Here is a 27,103-nt window from a genome sequence, read left to right as displayed (position 1 = left end):
CGTATAAACTTGCTTACAGATGATGCCGGAACTCAACTTTGAACTCCAATGCCCAGGGCTATAATAGCATTGCACTATCCACTACGTTACCGTGGCGCCCCAGTTCTGAGTAAGTGTCACTGACTTGAAACGTTGACCAGATTCGCTTTCCACACATGCTGCCTGGCTGGCTGAGTTCTCCCAGTAGTTGTTTTTGCTAGCAGACTGTTTTGGGTAACATTTTGATCAACTCTAAAGGAATCATCTGAGACAATCCAATTTTTAAACACTGCCTACTTCGATATTTGGTGTTAGTAGAGCTAAAATTGGTCTTTGCAAAATTCAGACCTTTATCTCCACATATTTAAAGAGCTTCACTTCATACTATAATGAACAACACAGAAAGAATGTCTAACCTTTAGATTCCTGTAGCAGTGCTGCAATGCTGTCCATATATGTAGGTGTCTGTCTGAGCTCCACCAGTGGGAGGAAGAACGTCTCCAAAGTGTTGTTCAAGGACTGAAGCAAAGCAAAACGAAGCCGAAGGCTTTCAATTGGAACATCTAGAGACAACAAATCAGAATTATCAGCAAATTAAATACAGAACAAAGTGGAAACATGATAAATACACATGGGCATTTGCAGTAGTTTAGGTAGTGTCTTACACACACACACACGTGTTGCTCTGGATTTCCAACATGTGCAGAATCTCGTGTTTAAAATTTTCTATCCACAATGACGTATCCATTAGATGTAAATGTGAGGTCAGGAGGAATTTTATTCTGATGGAAATGAAGGGATTTTGCAAATCAGGACTCAATATAAATCCCAAACGATTAACATGGGTGAGTGTGACATGGTGCAGAATATGGTTAAAAAAAAGTTTGGATAAGTTGAAATTATACAGGAAATGTTGGCAGATGGGAGGTCATCTAAGCATGACTTTCAGTAGCTGAGTCTGAAGGTGAGAAGTGTACAGCAGAAAATTTCACTTAAGCTTATGTTAGAGATGCACTGGCGTGGATGATGAATTAAAAAGTTTATTTTACACCGAATAAGAACTCAGGCTTGCAAATAATGTGGTTCAATTTGATATGGTGCCTGGAATGTCTTCACAAAATTCAAAAGGCATTTTGGAGTAGTCTGAGGTATATTCCGAAGTAGTCCCACAGCTCAATCAGCAGGTAAGATTTTCATGCAACAGGTCAATGATCAATGGCTGATTTCAATCCCCACAAATGATCTAGATGCATTGAAGTTAGTTTTGGAACTTCAATTGATCATGCAGAACCCATATAATGAGGGGAGTAAAATAGACTGAAGAAATAAATTGCTAAACTTGTAAAATGCAATTCAAACAATACTTCTAGACTTACACAAAAGTTCACCACTGCCACATCATACCAACTTTATGTAATTTACCTTTGAATTTCACTACTTGTCACTCTAGAAGCAAAGTGCAGAAAATTTCTCACTTAAAATCTCAGTAATTCTGAACTTCCAAAGCTTTACAAACCTGGAGAATCAGTATCTGTGTGGTCCTAGCAACATTTGTGTTGTGTACTGACCACCTACTGGGCTATTGCTAATGCCTAACAAATATAGAGCTGACAATTTAACTCGACCAGCAACACAAAACCTACTTAGTAAGCACGCAATCCTTGGGTCAGGCATATCTGCCGGATCGAGATAAACTTCATGAGGATGAAGTCGGCTTGGGGTGATGGCAAGATGACGACAGAGACGGTTGACATATTGTACAAGTGCAACATCCATCTCCAGAGTCCATTTTTTGCAGGATCTCTGGGCATGTCTGGTGTCAATACAGGCACACCTGTTGGATATAAGCAAACTACTTAGACCAAAAACAAAATTAAGCCAAGCTTCATCACATCTTTACATGGTTAAGTGAACTGTTAACATTCATCCAGAAATCATCTACACATCACTAATTTTTTTAAATTAGTTTTTTTAATACATTTTCTACATAGCTACAGATAAAAAAACCCCAGATCAAAATGAAGAACATTGATACAGTGCAAAAATGAACATACAATAATAATATGATACAAAGAAAGATAATTGAGAAAGCACCCAAATTGAAGACATGTAAAATTAGTATCCTCCCCAAGCCCCGCAACAAAAAAAACTCCAGACCAACCACAACACAATATAGAGAATATAAATCAGGACAATCAAACCCCCAAAACTGTAAATACACTTAGCAACAGAAGATATTAATGCCTACTACCAAAAAAAAAAGAAAAAAAAAAGAGAAGGAGCTGAAAGCAAGGGACCGAAAAAAAAAACCCTAGTCAAGAGGAAGGTTATGAAAGTACTCAATAAAAGGTCCCCAGACCTTATGGAACTTTAAATCCGAATTAAGAACTGAATAATGAATTTTTTCAAGGTCTAAGCATATATCGTTAAGCCATTGAGCATGCGTGGGCGGGGCAACATCTCTCCATCTAAGGAGGATTAAACGTCCAGCCAGGAGAGAGGCAAAAGATAATATTTGACACTTAGTCGAACTCAGACGTAAATCTGTCTCACCCCAGAAACCGAACAAAGCAATTAAAGGGTTAGGTTCTAGGTGGTGATTCAGAATATGCGATAACGTTATGAAGACATCTTTCCAAAATTTCTCCAAGCTAGGACAAAGCCAGTATATATGAATGAGAGAGGCCTCGCCCCTTTTGCATTTATCACAAAGCGGACTAATGTTAGGGTAAAATCGAGATAATTTAGATTTAGACATATGGGCTCTATGAACAATCTTAAGTTGTAAAAGGCAATGGCGAGCACAAAGAGAGGTTGAATTAACCGATTTGAGAATCGAGTCCCAAGTCTCATCAGATAAGGAGGTATTTAAATCATGCTCCCATGCCATTTTAATTTTATCCACAGGGGCACGTCGTAAGGCTGCTAATTTATCACGAATAAATGATATTAAACCTTTACCTAGTGGATTAATAGAAAGAACTAAGTCCATAACATTTTTCTCAGGCATTTCAGGGAAGTTAGGAATTAAAGGAGTAATAAAGTGTCTAATTTGAAGATATCTAAAAAAATGAGCATTGGGCAGATTGAACTTAGCAGAGAGCTGTTGAAAAGAAGCGAAGCGATTATCAATAAAAAGATCTTCAAAATGTCTAATGCCCTTCCTATACCAATCATGGAATGCTGAGTCATACGTAGTAGGTAAAAAAAGGTGGTTATGTAAGATAGGGCTAGAAAAGGAAAAACCATGGAAACCATAAAATTTCCTAAACTGAGCCCATATACGCAGAGTGTGTCTAACAAAAGGATTAACTATTAATCTGGACAAACTACTAGGGAGTACAGAGCCAAGAAGTGCCGAGATAGATAATTCTTCAGTGGAGCTCAACTCCATTGCCACCCAATTAGGGTACTCAGGTTGGCCATGAAAAAAAGACCAAAAGGTAGCACAACGTATATTGGCTGCCCAATAATATAAACGAAAGTTAGGTAAAGCCATGCCACCCTCCTTTTTAGATTTTTGGAGATAACCTTTATTAATTCTAGAGTGCTTATTCTTCTACAGATATGACAAAATAATATAGAGTCTAAGGAATCAAAAAAAGATTTAGGAATAAAAATTGGGATTGATTGAAATAAATACAAAAGTTTAGGGAGAACATACATTTTAACAACATTAATACGACCTACCAAAGACATAGAAAGAGGTGACCATTGTAACAGACTCTGTTTAATAGTATATGAAAGATTGGCAAAATTTTCATGAAAGAGATCTTTAAACTTCCTTGTGACTGTAATCCCAAGATAAGTAAATTGATTATGAACTACTTTAAAAGGGAGATCACGAAATGTTAATTCTTGTGCTTCTTTATTAATTGGGAAAAGTTCGCTCTTATGTAAATTAAGTTTATATCCAGAGAGCTGGCTAAACTGGTCAAGAAGTGAAAACATTGGAGGTAAGGATGTAGACGGATTTGAAAGAAAAAGTAATAAGTCATCGGCGTAAAGAGAAACTTTATGCTCAACACCTTTTCTCCAAATCCCGGTCAGTTCAGGACAATTTTGAAATGCTATCGCCAAGGGTTCTATAGCCAAATCAAAGAGAAAGGGACTTAAAGGGCATCCCTGACGGGTGCCACGTTTGAGGTTAAATAACTGGGATTTCTGAAAATTAGTTAAAACAGAGGCAGTAGGACACAAATACAGCAATTTGATCCAAGAGATAAAACTTTGACCGAAGTCAAATTTTTCTAAAACTGCAAAAAGGTAGTTCCACTCTATACGATCAAATGCTTTCTCCACATCGAGGGAAATAACACATTCAGGAATCCCAGTTGGAGGTGAATATAAAATGTTAAATAAGCGTCGCATGTTAAAAAAAGGGAGACGGTTTTTAATAAAACTAGTTTGATCATCGGAAAAATAGAGGGAATACACTAATTTTTTGCACTGTGACTGATGATATGCATTAACTTCTAAAATATTTCTCCCAAAGAAACTTCACTTGCCTGTCAAAGTGAAGATCATATCCACAAGAAAGAATTGCCCGCCACACGCTTCGGATGTCTTGCTTTGACCTATCAATAACAAATTTCTGGAAACCATCTAAAGTTAAATACTTTTCTTCCGGTGCTATAGGACAAAGAAAAATTTATAGAATTAGTGTCATCAACAGTTGCAATACCCAACTTGTTGATCTTTTTAATCTGCCTCAAAAACAAAACATTTCTTGCTAAATGGAAAGTTAATTACAATGTCCAGTCTAGTACGTTTCAAGTCTAATAATTGTTTTCAAAAACTTTCCTAACATTCATATCAGGGGCATCTGCACAATGTAGAGAAAGTGGTAACATCAGAAATTCATCTGGAAGATTTACTGTAAGCCCAAGAAAATAATGCAGAAAAGTTACTCAAAGCAATTTTCACCAGATTGTGAGAATGACTGTAGTGAGTATGTTGTAAATCTATGGAATTCTTTACTTCAAACAACTTTGGATGGTGATTTATTATTTATTCATAGTCAAAATTAAATAGATTTTTCTATTATAGGGAAACCAGGCAGGAAAATAGAGTTAAGGTAAAAAAAAATCTGCCATGAATGGCAGAACAGGCCCACGAAGTGATAACCATGTGGCCTACTCCAGATCTGTTCTCTAGAACAAGAACTGTTCTTAAAGTAATGAACCTTGTTTTCTAATTGGCCAGTAACAATCATGGCAGCTACTGATTTTGAAGTAAATATAACAAAATCTGACCTACCTTCTTGTTTCTTTGCTGGTGACTTCTCGGGGTCTTTGTCCTCAGGTTTGCTGCTCTTTTCAGGAGACTTTACTTTCACAATTGGTTTCTTCTCACTCAGTGCAGTTCTGTGACAAAATATGCTTACCATGATGAACAGGTTTTTTTTCTTGGTGGTATTTTAAAATCTCTTTCTGACACCTTAACATAATTGGGCATGATAGCTTTCCTTTAGTTTAATCTAGGTCCTTAGATTGAATGTGAACTTGGAATAAATTGGATTTTTGTCAGAAAACAACCCTTTCAATTTCTCCATCCTTCTTAAATATTTTATAACCTGAAATACTCAACCGTCAAACATGATTGGCTTTCAACTATCATTCTGTGATTCCTTTGTTTTGAGCCAAATTAGGAACAAATAAGTTAACTGTAAAACAAATACCTATACCAAGACTTGAGAAGTTGCTGATGATTGATGTGGGAATGTAATCTAGAAGCATCATTACTTTTAGTAAAGGTAACTGGGATGAAAGGAATTGGAAAAAATATAACCCTGAAGCTACTAATGCCTAATACTCAAAAATAAAATCGTTTTTGAAATATTCCCATTTTAAAGATCTTAATTTTGACAAAAACACTTTGCAATAGAAGATAAAATTCTCAGCCTTTCATCTAGAGTTAAGTTATTTAGGGCCATAATGTACTGCACTGAGCAGTTAAGAATCATATCTTTTTTTGAGATTTACGTAACACTTGTGAGCAATGATGCAGGTAACTCATATAAATACTGTGGCTGCACTATTTGCATTGATATAAACGCCTGCTGGACTTTACAGCATATTAATATTTAACCTTGCATTTCAGGACATGGTTTATTTCCCCCTCACCTCAAATGATGCTTTGAACAACTCAAAATCAAGATTAAGAGGGGAAAACGTCCTAATTAAACGGGAAAGACAACGAACCTGACGCTGTTCAGCACAGACCTGTCTTTGCCTGGTGGCTTGCCAATTGGTCTTTTTGTGCTGACTACTTTCCCAGGGTGCTGCTCCTTTCCGGCTTTACTGTACTTGCTCTTGTCAAATTTTGGCTTGGGTATGCCATACTTCCGCAGTATCTTGCAACAGTAAATAAAAAAATGCATTAATTCAAATTGTACAAAGCACAGTTATTTGATGTGATTACAAACTAACTCATAGAATTATTTCTCAAATGGCATCAGGTGACATTTCAGAAACACAATTATTTTTCCTACAATAGGAAGTTAATACTATAAACAAAAGTACAGATAGCAATGTGAGGAACATACTGACAATGTTATCACATAACACCAACTCATCAATCAACTGCTCACCCATGCCTCATTTGTGTTTTATCAACCATTCTAATCTCAAAGTAGTATTGAGCGTGATATTTAAGAAACCCCACTAAAACTGAAGTCATTAAGAAAACATTTCAGTAGGCGAATTCAAACCTCACAAAAAGGAAGATCCTTGAGTTGTTGAAACTCAACAATCCTAGTCCTAAGACATCACTGCGTAGATTCTCCAGGGCAGGGTTCAATATCTAATTATCTTTAGTTGCTCCAGAAGTGGGCATATTCACTATGATTGCTCGATATAAAGTTCTACCACAATTCATTAGCAAAAAGTTACATTTTCCCCTGCATGTCACAAGGTAACATTCAGGTATGAGGTAAGTGCCGGCAAATAACAAAAGCCCCTGCCAAAACCTTCTCTAAACAAAAGAGGGCCCAACTACTTATTCCTGGCATTCAGGGGCAATACCACAGCCAGGTTCCCCACCATCAACTTCCTGGATGGTCATTATTGACCAGGAAATCAAGTAGACAGCCACATAATTACTGTGGCTACAAGAGCAGGGCAAAATGCAAAATCCCCACTGACTCGCTGAAAACCCCCAGTACGACAATTCAAAGTTAAGGAGCAGCTCTTGAGATGGCACTGAGAATCAAATCCACGTATCAGGAGCCCAGGATAAATAGGACATCCTGAATTATCAACTGGCCTATTTCATCAAGCATCTCCTGCTGAATCAATGGGTGTTAAATTCCTATAGTAACCTCATCAGCCACCTCAGAATCCACAAAAATAGAGTGGACATTAGTAGCTATGAACCCTTGGAATGGTTCAAGGAGGCATATCATCTACAATGCCCATTAGGATACTAACTTGTGTCTGTATCCAAAGATCATACCTGTGTGAGTTGATCCTCCAGAACTTTCTTTGGTGGTCGGACATTGGTGAAAAATATTTGCAACAGGTTTCCTGGTGTCTGAGAGTTGATCTGTTCTTTGCTGAGGAAAATGTCAGAAACTTTGATGGGTTTGGCTGGGGCAAGACTCAGCATCTGCTCTGAATGTATACAGCTTCGGAATATCTCTGCAAGAACATCGCGAACTCCAGGAACCACCTTATCACCTAAGAAAGAACCACAATGAACCTTTGTATTTTACCTCCAAGATAGCAGACATTATTTCCTTTTCCTTTCTCTAAAAAATAAAAATTGATTTAAAAAAAAGGGGAACATTTGACAGTTCATGACACACAGTAAGTATTCTACAGCTAATTAAAGGATTTGAACTGTTCATCAGCTGCCTTGAATGGAAACATGAGAGGCACAGCTAGTTCCCACTAATACAAAGCATGATAAAGGCCCAGATATCCTGCTTATCATGATGATTGAGGGACAGATATTTATCTGGACATGGCAGAAATCACTTCCCTTTTGAAATAGGTGACATGGAAGTTTGCACATTCCTGAAGGGGAAGATGGGGCATTGTAATTAATGAAATCTACCAGGAAATTCTCTGGGACAGTTGCAATTACAAGCGAAAGGACCTTAGTTACTTATCATTCTACAGGTGGTCATTCAGTCCATTGGGGCAGATCCACTTAAATAGGAACTACTGAAGACATAGAGACCATCACAAGAAGTGCGGCGCCCATAGCAAGATGCTGACAGGACCAACTAAATGTTTGATTTACATAGTCAGTCTCCGTACTCCTGCACATCTAGCAATGTGGTATTAGCAATTCCATTCTTTGCCTATATTCAAACACATAATAATAAACTTAATACCATAAATACATAGACAAAACACTGGAGGAACTCAGCAGGCCAGGCAGCATCTAAGGAAAAGAGTACAGTTGATGTTTTGGGCTGAGACCCTTTGGCAGGACTGAAGAAAATAAGCTGAGGGATAGATTTAAAAGGTGGGGGGAGGGGAGATTGAAACAAGGTGAAAGGCGAAACCTGAAGGGGGAGGGATAAAGTGAAGAGCTGGGAAGTTGATTGCTAAAAGAGACAGAAAGCCATGGAAGAAAGAAAAGGGGGGGGGGGGGGAAGAGCACCAGGGGGAGGCGATAGGCTGGCAAGCAGATGAGGTGAGAGAGGGAAAAGGGGATGGGAAATGGTGAGGGGGCTGGGTCATTACCGAAGTTTGGGAAATCGATATTCATGCCATCAGGTTGGAGGCTACCCAGACAAAATATAAGGTGTTGTTCCTCCAACCTAAGTGTGGCCTCATCACGACAGTGGAGGAGGCCATGGGTAGACATTTCAGAATCAGAATAGGAAGTGGAATTAAAATGAGTGGTCACTGGGAGATCTCGCTTATTCTAGTGGGCAGAGCGTAGGTGCTTGGCAAAATAGTTTCCCAGTCTATGTCAGGTCTCACTGATATACGGAGGCCACAACGGGAGTACCAGACACAGTATACAACCCCAGGTGAAGTGTCGCCTTACCTGGAAGGACTGTTTAGGGCCGTGCATGGTAGTGAGGGAGGTGGTGTAGGGGAAGGTGTAGCACTTGTTCCGCTTGTGAGGATAAGTGCTGGTGCTCCTGGTGTGGCCTCCTGTATATCAGTGAGAGCCGATGTAGATTGGATCTGGTGCTTCTGGTGTAGCCTGCTGTATATCGGTGGGTCTGGGTAGCCTCCAACCTGATGGTATGAATATCGATTTCCCAAACTTTGGTAATGACCCAGCTCCCTCACCATTTCCCATCCCCTTTTCCCTCTCTCACCTCATCTGCTTGCCAGCCTATCGCCTCCCTCTGGTGCTCTTCCCCCCTTTTCTTTCTTCCATGGCTTTCTGTCTCTTGTACCTATCAACTTCCCAGCTCTTTACTTCATCCCTCCCCCTTCAGGTTTCACCTATCACCTTTTGTTTCTCTCTCTCCTCCCTCCACCTTTTAAATCTACTCCTCAGCTTTTTTCCTCCAGTCCTGCCAAAGGATCTCAGCCCGAAACGCTGACTGTACTCTTTTTCATAGATGCTACTTGGCCTGCTGAGTTCCTCCAACATTTTGTGTGCGTTGTTTGGATTTTCAGCATCTGCAGATTTTTTCTTGTTTGTGACCATAAATACATAAATGGCCAAAGAAATGTGCTGCGATTTAAGCAGTACTAATAGTTCTGAATCCATTCCAGGATACAAGTTAGCTAATTTTGTTAAGCAATTTTGGAAATACAATGAGCAGTCTTGAAAAACATTCAACACCCACAACTATTTTCAAATTTTACTGTCTCATTTTCTAAATTTAAAACAGGGCTAAAGTAGGGCTTTTTGTGCTAATGTACAAAACATTGTGGATCATGTCAAATCAAAATAAAGATTCTAAAACCTGTCAGCAATTTATTAAAAATTAAAAACCAAAACTGTGAAGCTGAAAAAGTACGCTAACTTTTCTCAGGTGCAATATACCATTACCACACCAACTCACCCAATTTGTTGATGTAGAAAATTGGAGGATACCTGTTTTCAATGAATTTATAGAATAAATACCACCTCTCTCTGTAAGGTCCAACAGGATGGTCGATTTTCGTCAGACCAAACCAAAATGAAGACAAAAAAGCATTCAAGTCAAGCCAGGCAAATGATCATAGAGAGGCACAGATCTGGGGAAAGGTATAAGACTATCTCAAAGGCACTGAACATAACTTGGAGCTCAGTGCAGTCCATTATTAAAAAAAATGGAAAAATATGAAACAACAGCCACTCTGTCTAGGTCATCGGAGAAGAATGACATTTGTAAGAGAGGCTACTGTGATGCTAGAAGTCAGTGGCTGCAACTGGAGATGAAGTTCATAGCTCCACAATCTCTTTGGCCTTGCAGAAAAAGGGTACTTATGGAAGAGTGGCAAGGAAGAAGCCCTGGTTAAAAAAAAGTATATCCTTTTGCAAAGTATCATTTAGAAATTACTTTAATGATGTGGAAGGAGGTCTTGTTGAATGAGACTAAAGTGGAACTTTTTGGCCTCAACACTAAGTGGAATGTGTGGTGTAATCTGATGCTGCACATCAGCCAGGTAACACCATCCCTACTGCAAAGTACGGTGGAGGTAGCATCATGCTATGGGGATGTTTTTCAGGGACCGGAAATCTAGTCAGGATTGATGGGAAAATGAATGCAGCTAAATTCTGAGCAATCCTGGATAAAAACCTGCTAACCTCTGCCAGAAAGCCTAAAATGGGTAGGAAATTCATCTTTCAGCAGGACAATGACTTTTCATTGCCAGAACAATCATGAATTAGCTTCAAATGAAGAAAATTGATGTCCTTGAGTGGCCCAGTCAGAGTCCGGACCTTAGCCCAATTGAATATCTCTGGCAAGACCTCAAGATTGCTGTACATGCTGCTCCCCAACTAACCTGACACAGCTTGAGCAATTTTACAAGGAGGAATGGGCAAATCGTGTACTATCCCATTGTGCAAAGCTAAAAGAGACTTATTCAAAAAGAATAGCCGTGAGAGGTGGTTCAATTAAGTATTGAGCAAATGGGACAAATACTTTTGAACTGCTGACATTTCAGTTATTTCAGTTTTAGAATTTTTAGTTTTCCATGCTTTACAATTTTCCCTGTGGAAAAAAAGGAGCATGCAATTAACAAATAAAAATTCTCAGTTGATTTGACCAACATCCCCCCCCACACCCCCCCCCCCCAGTTGTAATACTCATTTATGTGAACAACGGGTTGGTGGGGGCTGAATATTTTTACAAGGAACTGCAATTTGTAAACTCACTGGGTGTTTATAAACAGACCAGTTCCTTTTAAGTTTAATATAAGATCTGTATTATGCTTGAAAAAATTTCAATTCAACCATTGTTATAGTGCAGTTTATCATTTTGAACACATGACTTTTCTTTGAGTTCCAACAAGCTAGACATTTTGCATACCTTTGATTAGTTTTTCAGTGAAATAATCTTCCAATGCTGAACTACCCTGAGTGTCAAACAAGCTCTGATTTACAGTAGACACAGTTAAAATCTCCTCTGTTGACATCTCCATCAATTCATCTTCTCCCTCCAGGCTAGACAATCCAATTAAGTCACTGCTATTGAAGAGACTGGCACGGATTTTTTCAATCTTTGCCCTGGCTCTTACCTACATTAAAAAAAAACATGACTCAAAATGTTATTTACAAAGCAGTATCTCGTATTTCTAATGTAGAACATTGTAAAGTACAATGGCTTTCCTCTCTTATCTCTAAGTTGTAAACTCAAGCCGTGATGTGCTATGCAAATGAATGGGTTTCCGGCTTCTCACATTATTTGTATAGAAACTGAAAGAATACATATCAGCAGGCTGTTGCATTAGGGATATTTCAGAGATGCATTTACAAACTGATCTTAAAGTCCCAGATTTATCTATCCTAGCCAAAGACACACAATAATTGAGTTCTGCGATTGTTGTCATTTCCCATAGCAACCACTTTAAGAGCTTGAATTGAGGCAGCTAAGTTCTAGCAGTAAGATCAATTCTATTTGGAATTTTTCATTCCTCATAGTTGATCCTGCTTTTGATAATATTAGTAATGCCCTGAAATGTGAAATGCAATTTCACGTTAGCTGGATTTGAAACTCGGGGTTTAATGATTATAAATATGGTTTAGGAAGGACTCCATACCTCTAATTTTTGCTACAAATGGAATTTTAGGCCAGAAGAAACAGCTGATGAAGTATTACAACACTGAGGTTCACTGACGTATTACCATACAGCAGTATTAAATGCTAACACTCAAACTGTAGAAGATTAGTAACCACAACTACAGAAATACTGAGTGATATATTGAGGCTATTTGAATATGGTAATCAATGTTGTGAATAGTTTTGGCCTGATGCAAAATACTTGACCAAGATTACACAACTAATCTGTCAGTGATAGGGGAAACAACTGCTAGAGATGAACATGCTTCAAGTGGACTCAGAGGTTGAAGCTTGCTGGGGAAGGTTGTTTGGAATTCCTGTGTGGAATTGCAAGTTTCAAACTTTCTGTTTGCTCTTTAGCATTTTACAACAGCGCTCAATCAATGCTCTTCATGAAATACAGCAGCAAAGTACAAACTCAGAGCAATTCTCCCATTAAAGATAGGAAATTTGTCTGGTACATCCAAGCTGGACTTGTACCTTTTTTGTTGGGAGGATTAGTTGCCAAAACTTCATCAGCAAATACAAAATGCTGGAGAAACTCAGCAGGACAGGCAGCATCTATGGAAAAAAGTACAGTCGATGTTTCAGGCCAAAACACTTAGGCAAGGCTAGAGAAAAAAAGCTGAGGAGTAGATTTAAAAGGTGGAGGGAGGTGATAGGTGAAACCTGGAGGGGAAAGCATGAAGTAAAGAAGTGGGAGGTTGATTGGTGAAAGAGACAGAAAGCCATAGAAGAAAAAGGGGGAAGGAGCACAGAGAAAGGCGACTGGTGGGCAAGGAGATGAGGTGAGAGAGGGAAAAGGGGATCAGAAATGGAGAAGGGGGACATTAACAGAAGTCTGAGAAATTGATGTTCATTCCCATCAGGTTGGAGGCTACCCAAACGGAATATAAGGTGTTGTTCCTCCAACCTAAGTGTGGCCTCATCATGACAGTGAAGGAGGCCATGGATGGACATATCGGAATGGCAATGGGAAGTGGAATTAAAATGGTGGCCACTGGGAGATCCCGCTTGTTCTGGCGTAGCGGTCTCCAAATCTACACTGGGTCCCTTGTTCATTCGTCCCTCCCCACTGATCTCCTTCCTGGCACTTATCCTTGCAAGTGGAAAAAGTGCTACACCTTCTCCTTCACTACCATCCAAGGCCCTAAACAGTCCTTTGACGTGAGGTGACACTTCACCTGTGAGTCTGTTGGTGTCATTTACTGTGTTCAGTGCTCCTGGTGTGGCCTCCTGTACATCGGTGAGACCCGATGTAGATTGGGAGACTGTTTCACTGAGCATCTACGCTCCGTCCGCCAGAACAAGCAGCATCTCCCAGTGGCCACCCATATTGATTGCACTTCCCATTCCGATATGTCCATTCATGGCCTCCTCCACTGTTGTGATGAGGCCACACTTAGGCTGGAGGAAACACACCTTATATTCTGTTTGGGTAGTCTCCAACCTGATGGTATGAATATCAATTTCTCAAACTTCTGGTAATGCCCCCCCCCCCAACTCATAACCCTTCTCCATTTCCCATCTCCTTTTCCCTCTCTCACCTCATCTCACCAATCAACTTCCCAGCTCTTAACTTCATCACCCCCACCCCAAGTTTCTCTTATCACTTGGTGGTTCTCTCTTCCCTCCCCCCACCTTATATGTCTATTCCTCAGCTTTTTTTCTCCAGTCCTGACGAAGGGTTTTGGCCTGAAACGTTGACTGCACTTTTTCCACAGATGCAGCCTGGCCTGCTGAGTTCCTTCAGCATTTTGTGTGTGTTGATCAGATTTCAGCATTAGTATTGTTAATAACTTTATAAAGTGAAATAACTTAAAGATTAAAATGATTTTTTGATACTCTGCAGATAGAGATCAGAAAGGCTTCAGACAGCAAAAAAACATTGGTACAATGCAAGAATATATCTAACACAGAACTTAGCACCAAATGTGAGGTGCTCACCATGGCATTAAGTTCAAGTCCAATCAATTAATAGACTTTGAGATGGTGTAGGGGAAGTTGTTCAGGGTTGGGGTGAGGAGAGTCAGACAGAATGAGGATGGACAATGGGAAAGGACAGAAATAAGCATAATTTAATAATTTGCCAGATAGACAGGAAACAAATACCAAAATTATTGGCTCTAAGTGAAGCCAGCAGTGAACTATAGAACTGCCAGGTTTCAGCATTGCACAAGTCAGCACATTCTGGATTTACATGCCTAAGCCGATTTTCTGTTCCACAGCTGGATTTGGAACTGGTTATAGTGATGCACTTCTTTTATAACAGTAGATCCCACCATCCCATTGGAATAGGACACAAGGTCTTAGGCTGATAAGTAATTATGTTTTAATTAATAACGTCATAAGGGAAATTGAGAAGTTTATAATTTATATTCATTTAGTTAACATTTTAATGATTTATAATTATTTAAATCTATTTCACATTACTAATTGCCAGAGTTAGAAGTTAGCTGACAGTATGAATTACCAAAAGACCATCACGGCAGTCTGGTATTGGGGCCTTAGTTCAAAGTAAATTTTTATTACCAAAGTATATATACAATATGTCACCATATGCAACCCTGAGATTCATTTTCCTGCAGGCAGGCAGAATCATCAAATCTGTATAACGGTAACTATAACATGATCAATGAATGATCAACCAGAGTGCAGAACACCACAAACTGTGCATATGCAAATATAAATAAAATAGCAATAAATAATGTGAACATGAGATAATGAAATAAAGAGTTCTTAAAGTGAGATCATTGGTTGTGGGAACATCTCAGTGGAGAGGCAAGTGAGTGTAGTTATCCTCTTTGTTCAAGAGCCTGATGGTTGAAGGGTAGTAACTGTTCCTGAACCTGGTGATGCAAGCCTTGTACCATGAGGAGGCAGAGCTTAGAAGGATGGTGCCTAACGGCAACTCCTTTGCTTGCATCTTCGGAAACAGATCTATTTCTATCTCTGATATCTCTTTTCTCCCCATTCAAGGTTCCTTTGAAGACCCTGACCTGGAGTTACATGCTGACTTCCGTTCTTTGTGGAAATAGAACCCGCTCTCGGGGCCTCATGACCGGCGGCTTTTCGATATGCCAAGGATGCAGCCTGGAAGACTAGTGCGCTTTCAGGGTGCTGGATTTTTGTGGCTATGGAGGTGGGCAGATTTAAGGTCGGTGCTGCAGCCTGATGCGTTGTGGGAGATGTAAGATCAGAAGCAACGAGCTCGCTGCTGGCTGTGTGCCCACAGACCCAAGTTCTTTGTGCACATACAGAGTTCAGAAAAAGTGATGCAACAGACTTTTAACACCATAAGTCAGCCAGTTGTTTTGTTATGTCTCCCCTCTCGCTGTGAAACGGGGATATCTTCTTTTTCCCTTATTAGGGAGAAAGAGAACCTGTGGTATGTTGAATTACGGGGTGAACAAGTCATTTTTGGGGTTCTAACATTTAACTGTCATTCATTTTTTGGGGCACTCCTCTGGTTTTCGTGGATGTTTGTGAAGAAAAAGAATTTCAGGATTTATATAGTATACATTTCCCTGACATTAAATGTATCTATTAATGGCAGCAGTGAGGCCAAGGTCTTGGAGATTAGGGGCAAACACCCAAAGCCTAGTTAGTAATTGTTGTCCCCAGTGCTTCTCAGGAAGGCCCAAGAAATGAGGCCAGAAAATAAATTCAAACCACAGAGAGTAAAGCCATTTTAAGGATTGTACAAGGTTGAGTTGGTCTTATAGAGTCCAAAGTTTTAGAAAAATAATTGCATTCAGCACAAATTGAAAAATAAGAAAAATTATAAACGGTTCATTAATCACATATGCCTATGTGTTAACAATAACCATTTGTTATAAACCATAAAAATTACTTCATTTTTCTAATTTACTATTTTGCATTTATGAATGAGATTGATTTTGAATTTTATTTAACTAAAGTAACTATCACCAAAAATGATATGATGTTTGTTGGATGAATTTCAATAATATAATTGTGTTTATTGATTGTCTAAATAGTACAATACACATCACACAAATATAAGCATGCACAAATATCAAAGAACTGAGGGTAACACAAAACTTCAATTGGTATTTTAAACTAGTTTAATGGCCTCAATTTAAGTAAACAATATAACAATTATTTTAAATTTTTAATTATTTTGCCAGTTGGGTAATGTGTTGCAAAGCTATTTGAATCTTTCACAGCAGGACGGCAATAATAAATAACTTTAAAGCAGACATGAGAGATAACTTAAAAGCCTTTAAACCATGTTTTCACCTCCTCTATTATTCTTTTTTCTAAACATTAATGTAAAATCAGAATATCGAATCTAATCTTACCTCAACAATGGCATAGCCTTTGATGGACCTCGACACAAGTGGATTGTTGTCCAGTGATGTGACTGTGTACATTGATCCAACGTCTGAGATAGAAGCCGAGTCTGCACTGTCCATGGGTTCTCCGAGACTACCAAGACTGCCTAAGCTTCCTGTACTGCACAGGGACAAGTCCAGACTCTCCTGGCTGGAAACTGTGTGGGGATCAATCATTCCCTGTGGAGCAGCCATGTCATGACTTGCTTGATATTGGTCTACTGAAAGATCACTTGCTGTCCGAGAAACACATTGTGAGCTGCAAATTGAGGTCTGACTGGTAGAGGCAGAGGCACTCATACTCATAGCTGGCGTCACACTGCTGCCACTGCTTACATCCATACTGTCCATACTGTTGACTGTTGTCGACTTATCCATTTCCAACTTGCCATCAGCTTTTGTCTTCAACCTCTTGGGGTCATCATCTTGTAGTGGTATGTAAATCTCATCTTTGAATACGCCACCATGTGCACTGCATGCCCTGCGAATGGCACTTCGGACAATACATTCCTCGAGATGTGTTGGAATGCCTGAGATTACCAGCAACCTGCTGTGGGAGGTAGAGCCCACCAAAGCTTGGCAGGCGTCTGCAATTGCATCATTTGTCATTCCGAGACCCTGAGGGTCCTTCTTCGTTAGATGACGGAGAATCATGAGTAAAGTCAAAGCTCTATGGAACCAAAGCATATCTTCAGGTTTACTTCCACTAATATTCAGGATTGAAGCGTCACTTTCACTACCTCTTGAGGTGAGCCGTTTCCCTGTTGCCGATGTCTTCTCTCGTTTCATTTTGACTTTTTTCCGCTTGGAGAGTAAGCTTGGGCTCTGTGGTGTCTGCCCAGGTGAAGATGAAGAGGAGGAAGAGGAATCGCTGAGACTTGGTGCACTCGTGGAGGTCATCACATTCACTGCAGAGCTCACATTAATGGGCAGTGTTACCTCTGCAACTGCAAGACATATCTCCATCAAAGCATGGAAGTAGGTGGAAAAGCGACCCTGGTCAGTCACACCAACTCCAATTCCAGAACTGTTCCCAGTCACCCAATTTTGTGTTTCTTCATCATACAGTTTACGGAGCTCAGTTTGAATTGCCATCAGAACAGCCAGGCATGGATTCAGTTGGATGGCTATAGATGACGATAGGCCAGATGGATTCTTTTTTTGTTCCATCTGGTGAATTTTACGTAGCAGTTCAGCTAGAAGGTGGAATATCATCTCCTTTATGCTGGGAGCCAGATCTGTTGTCCACAATAGGTTGGCTAAGAATGAAAGGGATAAAAAAATATATTAAAAGTACATTTGTTTTTAATATAAGGAGATCTACATACTTATACATTGCCCTCCACAAGGAAGGAAAGATAACACAATTCAGCTTGTGTAGTATTTCTAAACTTCATTCATCATCTCTAGCCAGCTGTAAGATTTGTAAGTAGATACTGGATAAGATGCAGTTCCAGTGCATCATACCAGTTACCATTTCTCAAAAAGCAATGAGAAGTTACTATTTTTTGTGAACTGACATTAAATGTATGAATTTGCTTTGGTGTCAGATTGTGGAAATTGTTAATGTATTTAAAAAATAGTTCACATTTTACAAATAAACGACACATAAAATACACTCAACTCATCCATTTATGGACATTTGTCTTACCAAACAGCTCAACAACCTGCAGGAGAACAGATCCAGGAATAGCATCAAGTTCATCTTCAGATTTACCATCTCTTTCAACCAGTTTCCATGTCAGCAACTGTTCAGCAAATGCCATTGCCAGAGGAAATTCCAGAGGCAATGAGTTTAACACCAGCACCGCACCAGGTGGCGGAGACACACCTGGGAAGAGGAAATTCAAATCCAACTTATATAATTTGCCTATTGAAACCACAGAGAACAAGTTCAAAACACATAAGGAAAAACAGATCTGCACAGTAGGAATGGGAGAAAATCTGTCTCTCAGAAATGTTGAGTAAATGTAGCAATCTATTGGCAAAGTTAATTGAGAAAGTCCACACCAAATCCAAGTCCTCCAAAGTTTGGTTCCTTGACTAAGATAAGCCAATCACTGATGACCTCTTGTACTTGAACAAAGATCTGGAGGAAAAATTACTATCTTCATTCTGTTGACAGTCCCTACTTTTAGTCTGACAGAAACAAAAAGTAGGGAGTGCTATCAATTTTAGCAGAACATTCAATCTGACTTAACACAAAACATACAAATTAGAAATGGGGAGTAGAATAGTCAAACCCTCAAGCCTGCTCCACCTCTCAGGATCATTGTTCAACTCTATATTCCCATCTACAGTGGTAACTTACCATTCCTTGCTTATGGAGAACCTAAGTCTTCCGAACATCCTTTGAGGAACTGAGTTCCAAAGACTCATTAGCATGTGGAAAAAATTCTTTATCTCTATTAACTGGAAACCCCTAATCTTTAAACTGTGATCCCCAGTTCTAGAGCAAAATGTTCACTCCATATCCACCCTGCTGAGATCACTTAGGATTTCTTAAGCTTCATTGTTCTAAATGCTAGCAGATACATACCTAATCAATCCAAGATTTCACCCATTTCTGTGGTCAAGTTAGTCTGCCTTAAACTGATTCCAATGCACATTTATTCTTCTTTAAAAAATGAGGTACTCCAGAATTGGTCTCATCAATGTCCTTCTGAATTAACTGAAGCATAACCTCTCTACTATTATATTCAGTTCCTCTCACAATAGACGTTCTTTTAGCTTTTCCAATTAATTGTTATACCTGCAAACTAGTTTCTTTTTAAACATCGAGATCCTGCTGCATTTACAAATTCTGCAATTTTGCATCATTTATATGGTCTGATTATTTTTTTGATAAAACAATTTTGAATTTGTTCAATTTCCACTGCTGTCTGTAAGAAGTCTGTACATTCTCCCCATGACCATGTGGGTTTCTTCCGGGTGCTCTGGTTTCCTCCTCCATTCCAAAGACATATGGATTAGAGTAAGTAACCTCTGGGCACTCCATATTGGTGATGGAAGCATTTGGACAATTGCAGGCTGCCCCCAGACTCTGCTGGTTGTTGATGCAAATGACACATTTCACTGTATGTTTCGATCTTTTAAAGTAAATGTGACAGATAAAGCTAATCTTTGCTTACTCACTTAACCTATCTATATCATTTTGTTTACTCTTCGTGTCATCTTCACTACTTATTTTTTTAATTATCTTTGTCATTACTATTATTTAAATGGGTAAATTGGTTTATTATTGTCACATATATCAAGGTACAGTGAAAAATCTGCCTTGCATATCATCCATACAGATCAATTTGCTACAACAGTACATTGAGATAGTTCAAGCTAAAACAGTATTAAAATGCAAAATAAACTGTTATATTTATAGAGAAAGTGCGATCATTCCAGCACAATATTGCTCTTTCAAGTGCAAAATTTTATAATATTTAATATAAATAACAAATTATTCTAGCACTTCAGTAATTTATAGCTATTGAAAGGTTTGTAGAGCTGTTGAAAAGTACCTAGTTTAACATGCAGCTTGTCAGTAGGGATGACAACAGAAGGATACTGATTTGTAGTAGGGGGTGGAGTGAGACCAGTGTTTGTGGGTGATGCATCTTTTGGGTAACACACTGTTTCTGTCAGGCTAAGTTGTCCATTTTTCCGCACTTTGTGACCCAATCCATAGACCAGTACTCTCACCCAAGGAGCCTTATACAAAGAAGAACTAAAAAAATAAGAACAGTGATCACATTAGTTTAGAACTGTAATATTACTTAATTATACCAAGTTTAACAAATGGAGTAGACCCTATTCTTAAAAATAGTCCAGCCAGACCTCAGTCAAAATTTTAAAACATCTCCTCACTAAAACCCCTTAATTTCAGTAGAAATTATTCTGTTTTTGGGAGGGGGTCAAACATGACTGTATTTTCCATTCAGAATGGTGATAATTAGCTGTTTCCCGTATCAAGCTCATATTCAATCACTAATTAAAAATCAATAAAAGATTGTTACAGTCTTGGGTTAATCACTAGTGTGCGTCGAGGTGATATTCCTCATTTTCACCTGGAGTTAGATTTCACAGAAATTACTAGCAAGTGGTAAATGAACAACATTGCTTGCCTGGCAGCAGAGAAGTGGTGGGACATCAAACAAAATGGTGAGATTAAATAATAGTTAGACAAACTTCAATTTAATAACAGAGGGTGGCAAAATTAACTACTCTATAGTTCAATTATGATGCAAATACACTCAATACTTTATTAGGTACATTGTACACCTGTTCATTAATTCAAATATATAATTAGTCAATCAAGTGGCAGCAACTCAATGTTATAAAGCATGCAGACATGGTCAAAAGGTCTAGTTGTTGTTCAGACCAAACAGCAGAATAGGAATAAAATGTGATCTAAGTGACTTTGCCTGGGGAGTGATTATTGGTGTCATCGGGATGGTTTGAGTATCCCAAAACTACCAGCGAACTTCCGGTAAGATAGTAGTGTGCTTGGACACAGTGGCCAACCAAAGGTGTTAAGTCAGACAAGAGAAAATCTGCACGTACAACAAGCTGGAGGAACTCAGCAGGTCGGGCAGCATCCATAGAAATGAGCAGTCAACGTATCGGGCCGAGACTTCGTTGGGACTGAAGGAGGAGAGGGAAAGGCTCCATAAAGAAGGTGGGGGGAGGGTGGTAAGGAGAAAGCTGGTAGGTGCAAGGTGAAAAACCAATCAGAGGAAAGATCAAGGGGTGGGGGAGGGGAAGCAGGGAGGGGATAGGCAAGAAAGGTGAAGGAGGAATGTAAGGGGAAAGCACTATGGATAGCAGAAGAAGGTAGAATCATGAGAGAGGTGATAGGCAGCTGGAAGAGGAGGCAGAGTGAAAGTGGGATGGGGGAAGGGAGGGGGAGGGAATTACCGGAAGTTGGAAAATTTGATGTTCATACCAAGGGGTTGGAGACTACCCAGACGGTAGATGAGGTGTTGCTCCTCCAACCTCAGTTTGGCCTCATCATGGCAGTAGAGGAGGCCATGTATGGACATATCCGAATGGGAATGTGAAGCAGAGTTGAAGTGGGTGGCAACTGGCCCCTTGGTATGAACACTGAATTCTCCAACTTCTGGTAATTCCCTCCCCATCCCACTTTCACTCTGCCTCCTCTTTCAGCTGCCTATCACCTCTCTCATGATTCTGCCTTCTTCTACTACCCATAGTGCTTTCCCCTTACATTCCTTCTTCACCTTTCCTGCCTATCCCCTCCCTGCTTCCCCTCCCCCACCCCTTGATCTGTCCTCTGATTGGTTTTTCACCTTGCACCTACCAGCCTTCTCCTTCCCACCCTCCCCCCACCTTCTTTATGGGGCCCCTGCCCCCTCCTTCTTCAGTCCTGACAAAGGGTCTTGGCCCGAAACGTTGACTCCTTGTTTCCACGGATGCTGCCCGACCTGCTGAGTTCCTCCAGCTTGTTATACGTGTTGATTTGACCACAGCATCTGCAGTGTACTTTGTGTTTACTAACAAAAAATCTGCATATGCTGGAAGTCTGAGCAAGACACACACAATGCTGGAGGAACTCAGCAGGCCAGGCAGCATTTATGGAAAAGAAATGTCGTAGGTTGGATGGAAGTCCTGCTGAAGGGTTTTGGCCCAAAGCTTCAACTGTATTCTTTTCTGTAGATGCTGCCTGACCTGCTGAGTTCCTCCAGCATTTTCTAGATGTTGCAAAGGTGGTAAGTGTCTTTTAAAAACATATTTTAGTGATTGCAAGACCCTGTTGGACATTAAGAACTTAAAATACTGCAGGTCTACCCCATCAGCAAGTTGCTCTTTGGCAGAGACAATGAAGGAGCTGGACTTGGTGTGGACCATGTTGCAGAGACGATGGAGTTTCTGTGCAAAGGCTGTGTGCAGTCTAACAACAAGTGATTGTCTTTGTCACTCTTCTTGTGATTGCAAGACTCTGCTGTACACTGGTAATGTGTAATGTGGCATGTCCAATTCAGTGGTATATTGGTGAAGGGCGGGAGAGCTGCGTGGCCTCAGAGTCAGTGCTGCCCTCCAGTACTTGCTCAGCAGAAGACAAACAGTACTGCATTCCACTACAGGCTGCTGCATCATTCATGGACTGAGGTATTTGGACTATATAATTGTTATTTAACTGCATGTTACTGGTATCTGACATGTGCTATGCAGATGACGGGGGAGCAGCATACCCTCAACTGTAGCGAGGATTAAGCCAAAAGCTGCGGTGTCGCCTGCTTGCAGCCGACCAGGACAGCTAGAGGTATCAGTGCTGCCCTCCAGTGTTCACTCAGCAGAAGACAACTGCAGACTACTATAACATTCATGCACTTGGGACTATATTATTTTGTGTGGCTGTACTTCACTGATATCTTATATGTGCCTTGTGCCGTGTGTGACAGTCAGTACTGTGTTTTGCACCTCGGCCCCACAGTAACACTTTCATATGGCTGTATTCACAGGTATTCACATATAGTTGAATGACAATTAAACTTAAACGTCAGAAACCACTGATCTCCTGGTATTTTCATGCACAAGTCTCTAGAGTTTACAGAGAATGGTGCGAGAGAGAGGAAAAAAAGCATCCAGCAAGTGGTAGTTTTGTGGGCAAAAACAACTTGTTAATGAGAGAGGTCAAAAGAGAATGGTCAGACTAGTTCAAGCTAACAGAAAGATAACAGTAACTCAAATACCACACTTTACAACAGTGATGTGCGGAAGAGCATCTCTGAATGCACAATATGTTAAAACTTGAAGTGGATGGGCTACAACAGCAGAAGACCACACTGGGTTTCACTCTGTCCTATCAACTGAATATATGTCCTTCATTTTCTGGGGCTGGAGTCCGTACCAGAATCTGATAACAACTCTGGTCAAAGCCATAAAATCTTTCTCCTTCCTATTTCACATGATTGAGCAATGTAATTTCACCCCTTGATAACTGAACTTAGCAGTGTGCTGGTCATAAGGGAGGTGGTACAGGACTCTGATGACCCACACTCAATGTTTTAGGAACAGCTTCTTTCCTTCTGCCATCAGACTTCTGAAAGGCCGATTAACACTACCTTGCTCTTCCTCTTTTACATTTATTTGTCACTTACAGTAATTGTCATGTCTTGCACTGTACTGTTGCTACAAAATCACAAATTTAATGACATGTCTATGATGATAAGCCTGATTACAATTATGATTCCTCTATATGACTATTCCATTCAGTAGGATAAAACCGTGCTTACTCTTTCCGAAACCCTGCTGGACTTTCCTTGCAAGAGACCATTACAAAGGCAGCTCCTGGAAAATGTACATCCATGCTCACTTTTGACTCAGTCACTGGGAATTCTTCGGACGGAAACTGTTCTGGTGAATGCTGCAGTGCAACAGAATAAATATCAGTTTCACAAAAAGAGAAATTCTGCAGATGCTGGAAATCCAAGGAACACACACAGAATGCTGGAGGGACTCAGCAGGCCAGGTAGCATCTATGGAAAAAAAGTACAGTTGATGTTTCGGGCTGAGACCCTTCAGCAGGACTGGAGGAAAAAAGATTAGGAGTAGATTAAAAAGCGGGGGAGGGGAGAGAGAAACACAGGGTGATAGGTGAAACCGGGAGGGGGAGGGATGAAGTAAGGAGCTGGGAAACCAAATGGTGAAAGAGATACAAGGCTGGAGAAGGGGGAGTCTGATAGGTGGGGATAGAAGGCTATGGAAGAAAGAAAAGGGTGGAGGAGCACCAGAGGGAGACGATAGGCAGGCAAGGGGATAAGGAGAGAGAGGGAAAAGGGGATGGGGAATGTGAAGGAGAGGAAGGGGGTGGGTCCATTACCAAAATTCAAAAAATTGATTTAATGCCATCAGGTTAGAAGCTACATAGAACGTTATTGCTCCTCCACCCTGAATGTAACCTCATCAGGAGCCCATGGATTGACATATGAGAATGTGAAGTGGAATTAAAATGGGTGGCCACTGGGAAATTCCATTTCTTCAGGTGGATGGAGCGTAGGTGCTCAATGAAATGGTCTCCCAATCTACATCGGGTCTCACCTATATAGAGGAGGCCATACTGGGAGCACTGGACATAGTACGTGACCCCAACATACTCACAGGTGAAATGTTGCCTCACCTGGAAGGACTATTTGGGACCCTGAATGGTAGTGAAGGAGGTGGTGTTGGGGCAGGTGTAGCACTGTTCTGCAAGGATAAGTGTCAGGAGATCAGTGGGGAGGGTCAAATGGACAAAGGAGTCGCGTAGGGAGCGATCCCTGCGGAAAGCAGTAAGTGGGGGTGGGGAGGAGGAAAAGATGTGCTTGGTGGTGGGCTCCAGTTGGAGATGGCTGAAGTTCCGGAGAATTATATGCTGGGCGCGGCGGCTGGTGGGGTGGTAGGTGAGGACAAGAGGAACCCTAAACCCTATTGCTGGTAGGGTGGTGGGAGGATGGGGTAAGAGCAGACGTGTGATAAATGGAAGAGATGCACTTGAAGACAGTGTTGATGGTGGAGGAAGAGAACCCTTTTCTTTGAAAAAGGAGGATACCTTGTATATCAGTGAGTTCTGCCGTAGATCGGGAGACAATTTTTACTGAGCATCTACGCTCTATCCGCCAGAAGAAGTGGGATCTGCCAGTGGCCACCTATTTTAATTCCACTTCCCATTCCCATATGTTAGTCCATGGCCTCCTGATGAGGCCACACTCAGGTTGGAGGAACAATACCTTATAATCCATCTGGGTAGCCTCCAATCTGATGGCATGAACATTGATTTCTCGATCTTCCAGTGATGGACCCCCCCACCTCCCCTTCACTATTCCCCATTCCCTTTTTCACCTTATCTCCTTGCCTGCCCACTGCCTCCCTCTTGTGCTCCTTCCCCCCTTTTTCTTTCTTCGACGGCTTTCTGTTCTCTCCTATCAGAATCCCCCTTCTCCAGCCCTGTATCTCTTTCACCAATCAACTTCCCAGCTCTTTACTTCACCGCTCCCTCTCCCGGTTTCACCGATAAACTTGTGTTTCTCTCTCCCCTTCCCCATCTTTTAAATCTACTCCTCACCTTTTTTTCCTCATTCCTGCTGAAGGGTCTTGGCCTGAAACATCAACTGTACTTTTTCCATAGATGCTTACTGGCCTGCTGAGTTCCTCCCGCATTTTGTATAAATATCAGTTTGATCATTTACCAGCATCTGTGCTCACTGAAATTTCTGAATAATCAATTTTCATGTTCTGTAACTTCTGGATTAATGTGAGGACATAAGCAACAGAATGTTCTACATAAGAACACAAATAGAAAATTAAAATATACAGTATACTTCATGCAATTTTATTCATCCAAGAATCTAGAAAATCTTAAAGGAGAAAGAATATCACTTTGCTATGGATGGGATGAAAAACAAAATGCACTGTTGAAGTAGAACTTCAAGCAGCAGCCCTCCTCAAACCTTTTGAACAGATTTCCTCACAAGACCAAATTCAGTAATATTAGATTGTGACCTTTTTTTGGTAGGAGTTGCGGTCAAATGATGCTCCCTGACCTGCTGCGTTCCACCAGCATTTTGTGTGCATTGCTGTAATGATTCTACTGTGCCATTTACGTCATCCAGAGTCAGCTTTTGTTCCTTGCTGTACTATCGCATGTAACTGCTTTCCTCATCGCTGATATCATTTAATATCTCTACAGTCAAAGAATTCCCTTTTGTTCATTTCTACCATTCCTATTTTTCTCCCTGAAACACCTATTTCATCATTTAAAGCCCAATATTTTTCAGTCTATGTTTCCACAGATGCTGTCTGATTTGCTGAGTTCCTCCAGCATTTTGTATGTGTTGCTCTGGATACCTGCAGAATATTTTGTGTTAGTAATTCTATGTACCATTTTTTATTCCATATATTCTCAATAATTTAAAGTAATCATAATCCTTCTTCCATTTTTTGAGCAAACACGAGGAAATCTGCAGATGCTGGAAATTCAAACAACACACACAAAATGCTGGTGGAACACAGCAGGTCAGGCAGCATCTATAGGGAGAAGCACTGTTGACGTTTCGAGTCCTGACGAAGGGTCTTGGCCCGAAACGTTGACAGTGCTTCTTCCTATAGATGCTGCCTGGCCTGCTGTGTTCCACCAGCATTTTGTGTGTGTTGTTTCCATTTTTTGACATTGTTTCCAGTGCTTTGCACAATAGCTTTTGGTTCCAACTAAGCTTCTCCATTTATACATACATATAAAAAAACAAGCCCCAATTACAGAAACATTTCAAAATCACTTGGTGAAGTGGAGGATAGAAAAGCAACAAATGAAAAATGTGGAACATGAGTTTGACAGATAGAAATCACATATGTTGTACCTGCAGGAAAGAGCAGATCTGTTTTGTTAAATCCAGCAAACTCTCTTCACCTTGGTGTAAGGCTCTAGTTATAGCAACAGTAAGCCATTCTCTGATAGTACTGGAATTGCCCTGGTAGAAGAGATCAGTGGGAGAGCAGTTCTGACCCTGGTTACAATGCTGGAGGGACTGAGTCAGGAGAATTGAATTAGAGCTGATTGTTCCATCTGCAGAAGAGATAAAGGTTTTAAATG

The 27,103-nt window shown here is 40.4% G+C and overlaps 1 protein-coding gene across 6 annotated transcripts in view; it reads right to left on the bottom strand.

Annotated features, from left to right (window-relative positions):
- The window catches only part of LOC140738468 (probable E3 ubiquitin-protein ligase HECTD4), a 318,241-nt gene that overhangs the window by 30,315 nt on the left and 260,823 nt on the right, over positions 1-27,103 (bottom strand). For 5 of the 6 annotated variants that reach the window (XM_073065772.1, XM_073065774.1, XM_073065775.1 and 2 more), the window contains exons 57-68: positions 26,871-27,076; positions 23,772-23,902; positions 20,037-20,242; positions 18,176-18,355; positions 16,492-17,783; positions 11,420-11,627; positions 7,435-7,658; positions 6,183-6,334; positions 5,239-5,345; positions 4,488-4,611; positions 1,623-1,813; positions 396-542 (exon numbers count right to left, since the gene is read on the bottom strand). In XM_073065772.1, the coding sequence (XP_072921873.1) occupies positions 396-542; positions 1,623-1,813; positions 4,488-4,611; positions 5,239-5,345; positions 6,183-6,334; positions 7,435-7,658; positions 11,420-11,627; positions 16,492-17,783; positions 18,176-18,355; positions 20,037-20,242; positions 23,772-23,902; positions 26,871-27,076 (3,168 nt within the window). The remainder of the gene's footprint in view (positions 1-395; positions 543-1,622; positions 1,814-4,487; positions 4,612-5,238; positions 5,346-6,182; positions 6,335-7,434; positions 7,659-11,419; positions 11,628-16,491; positions 17,784-18,175; positions 18,356-20,036; positions 20,243-23,771; positions 23,903-26,870; positions 27,077-27,103) is intronic. The other variant, XM_073065777.1, reaches the window with a different exon arrangement.

This window comes from Hemitrygon akajei, chromosome 14 (genome assembly GCF_048418815.1).
Source record: "Hemitrygon akajei chromosome 14, sHemAka1.3, whole genome shotgun sequence".
Lineage (NCBI taxonomy): Eukaryota > Metazoa > Chordata > Chondrichthyes > Myliobatiformes > Dasyatidae > Hemitrygon > Hemitrygon akajei.
The sequence above is the reverse complement of the archived record's forward strand: the minus strand, read 5'-3'. Positions and strand labels throughout refer to the sequence as shown.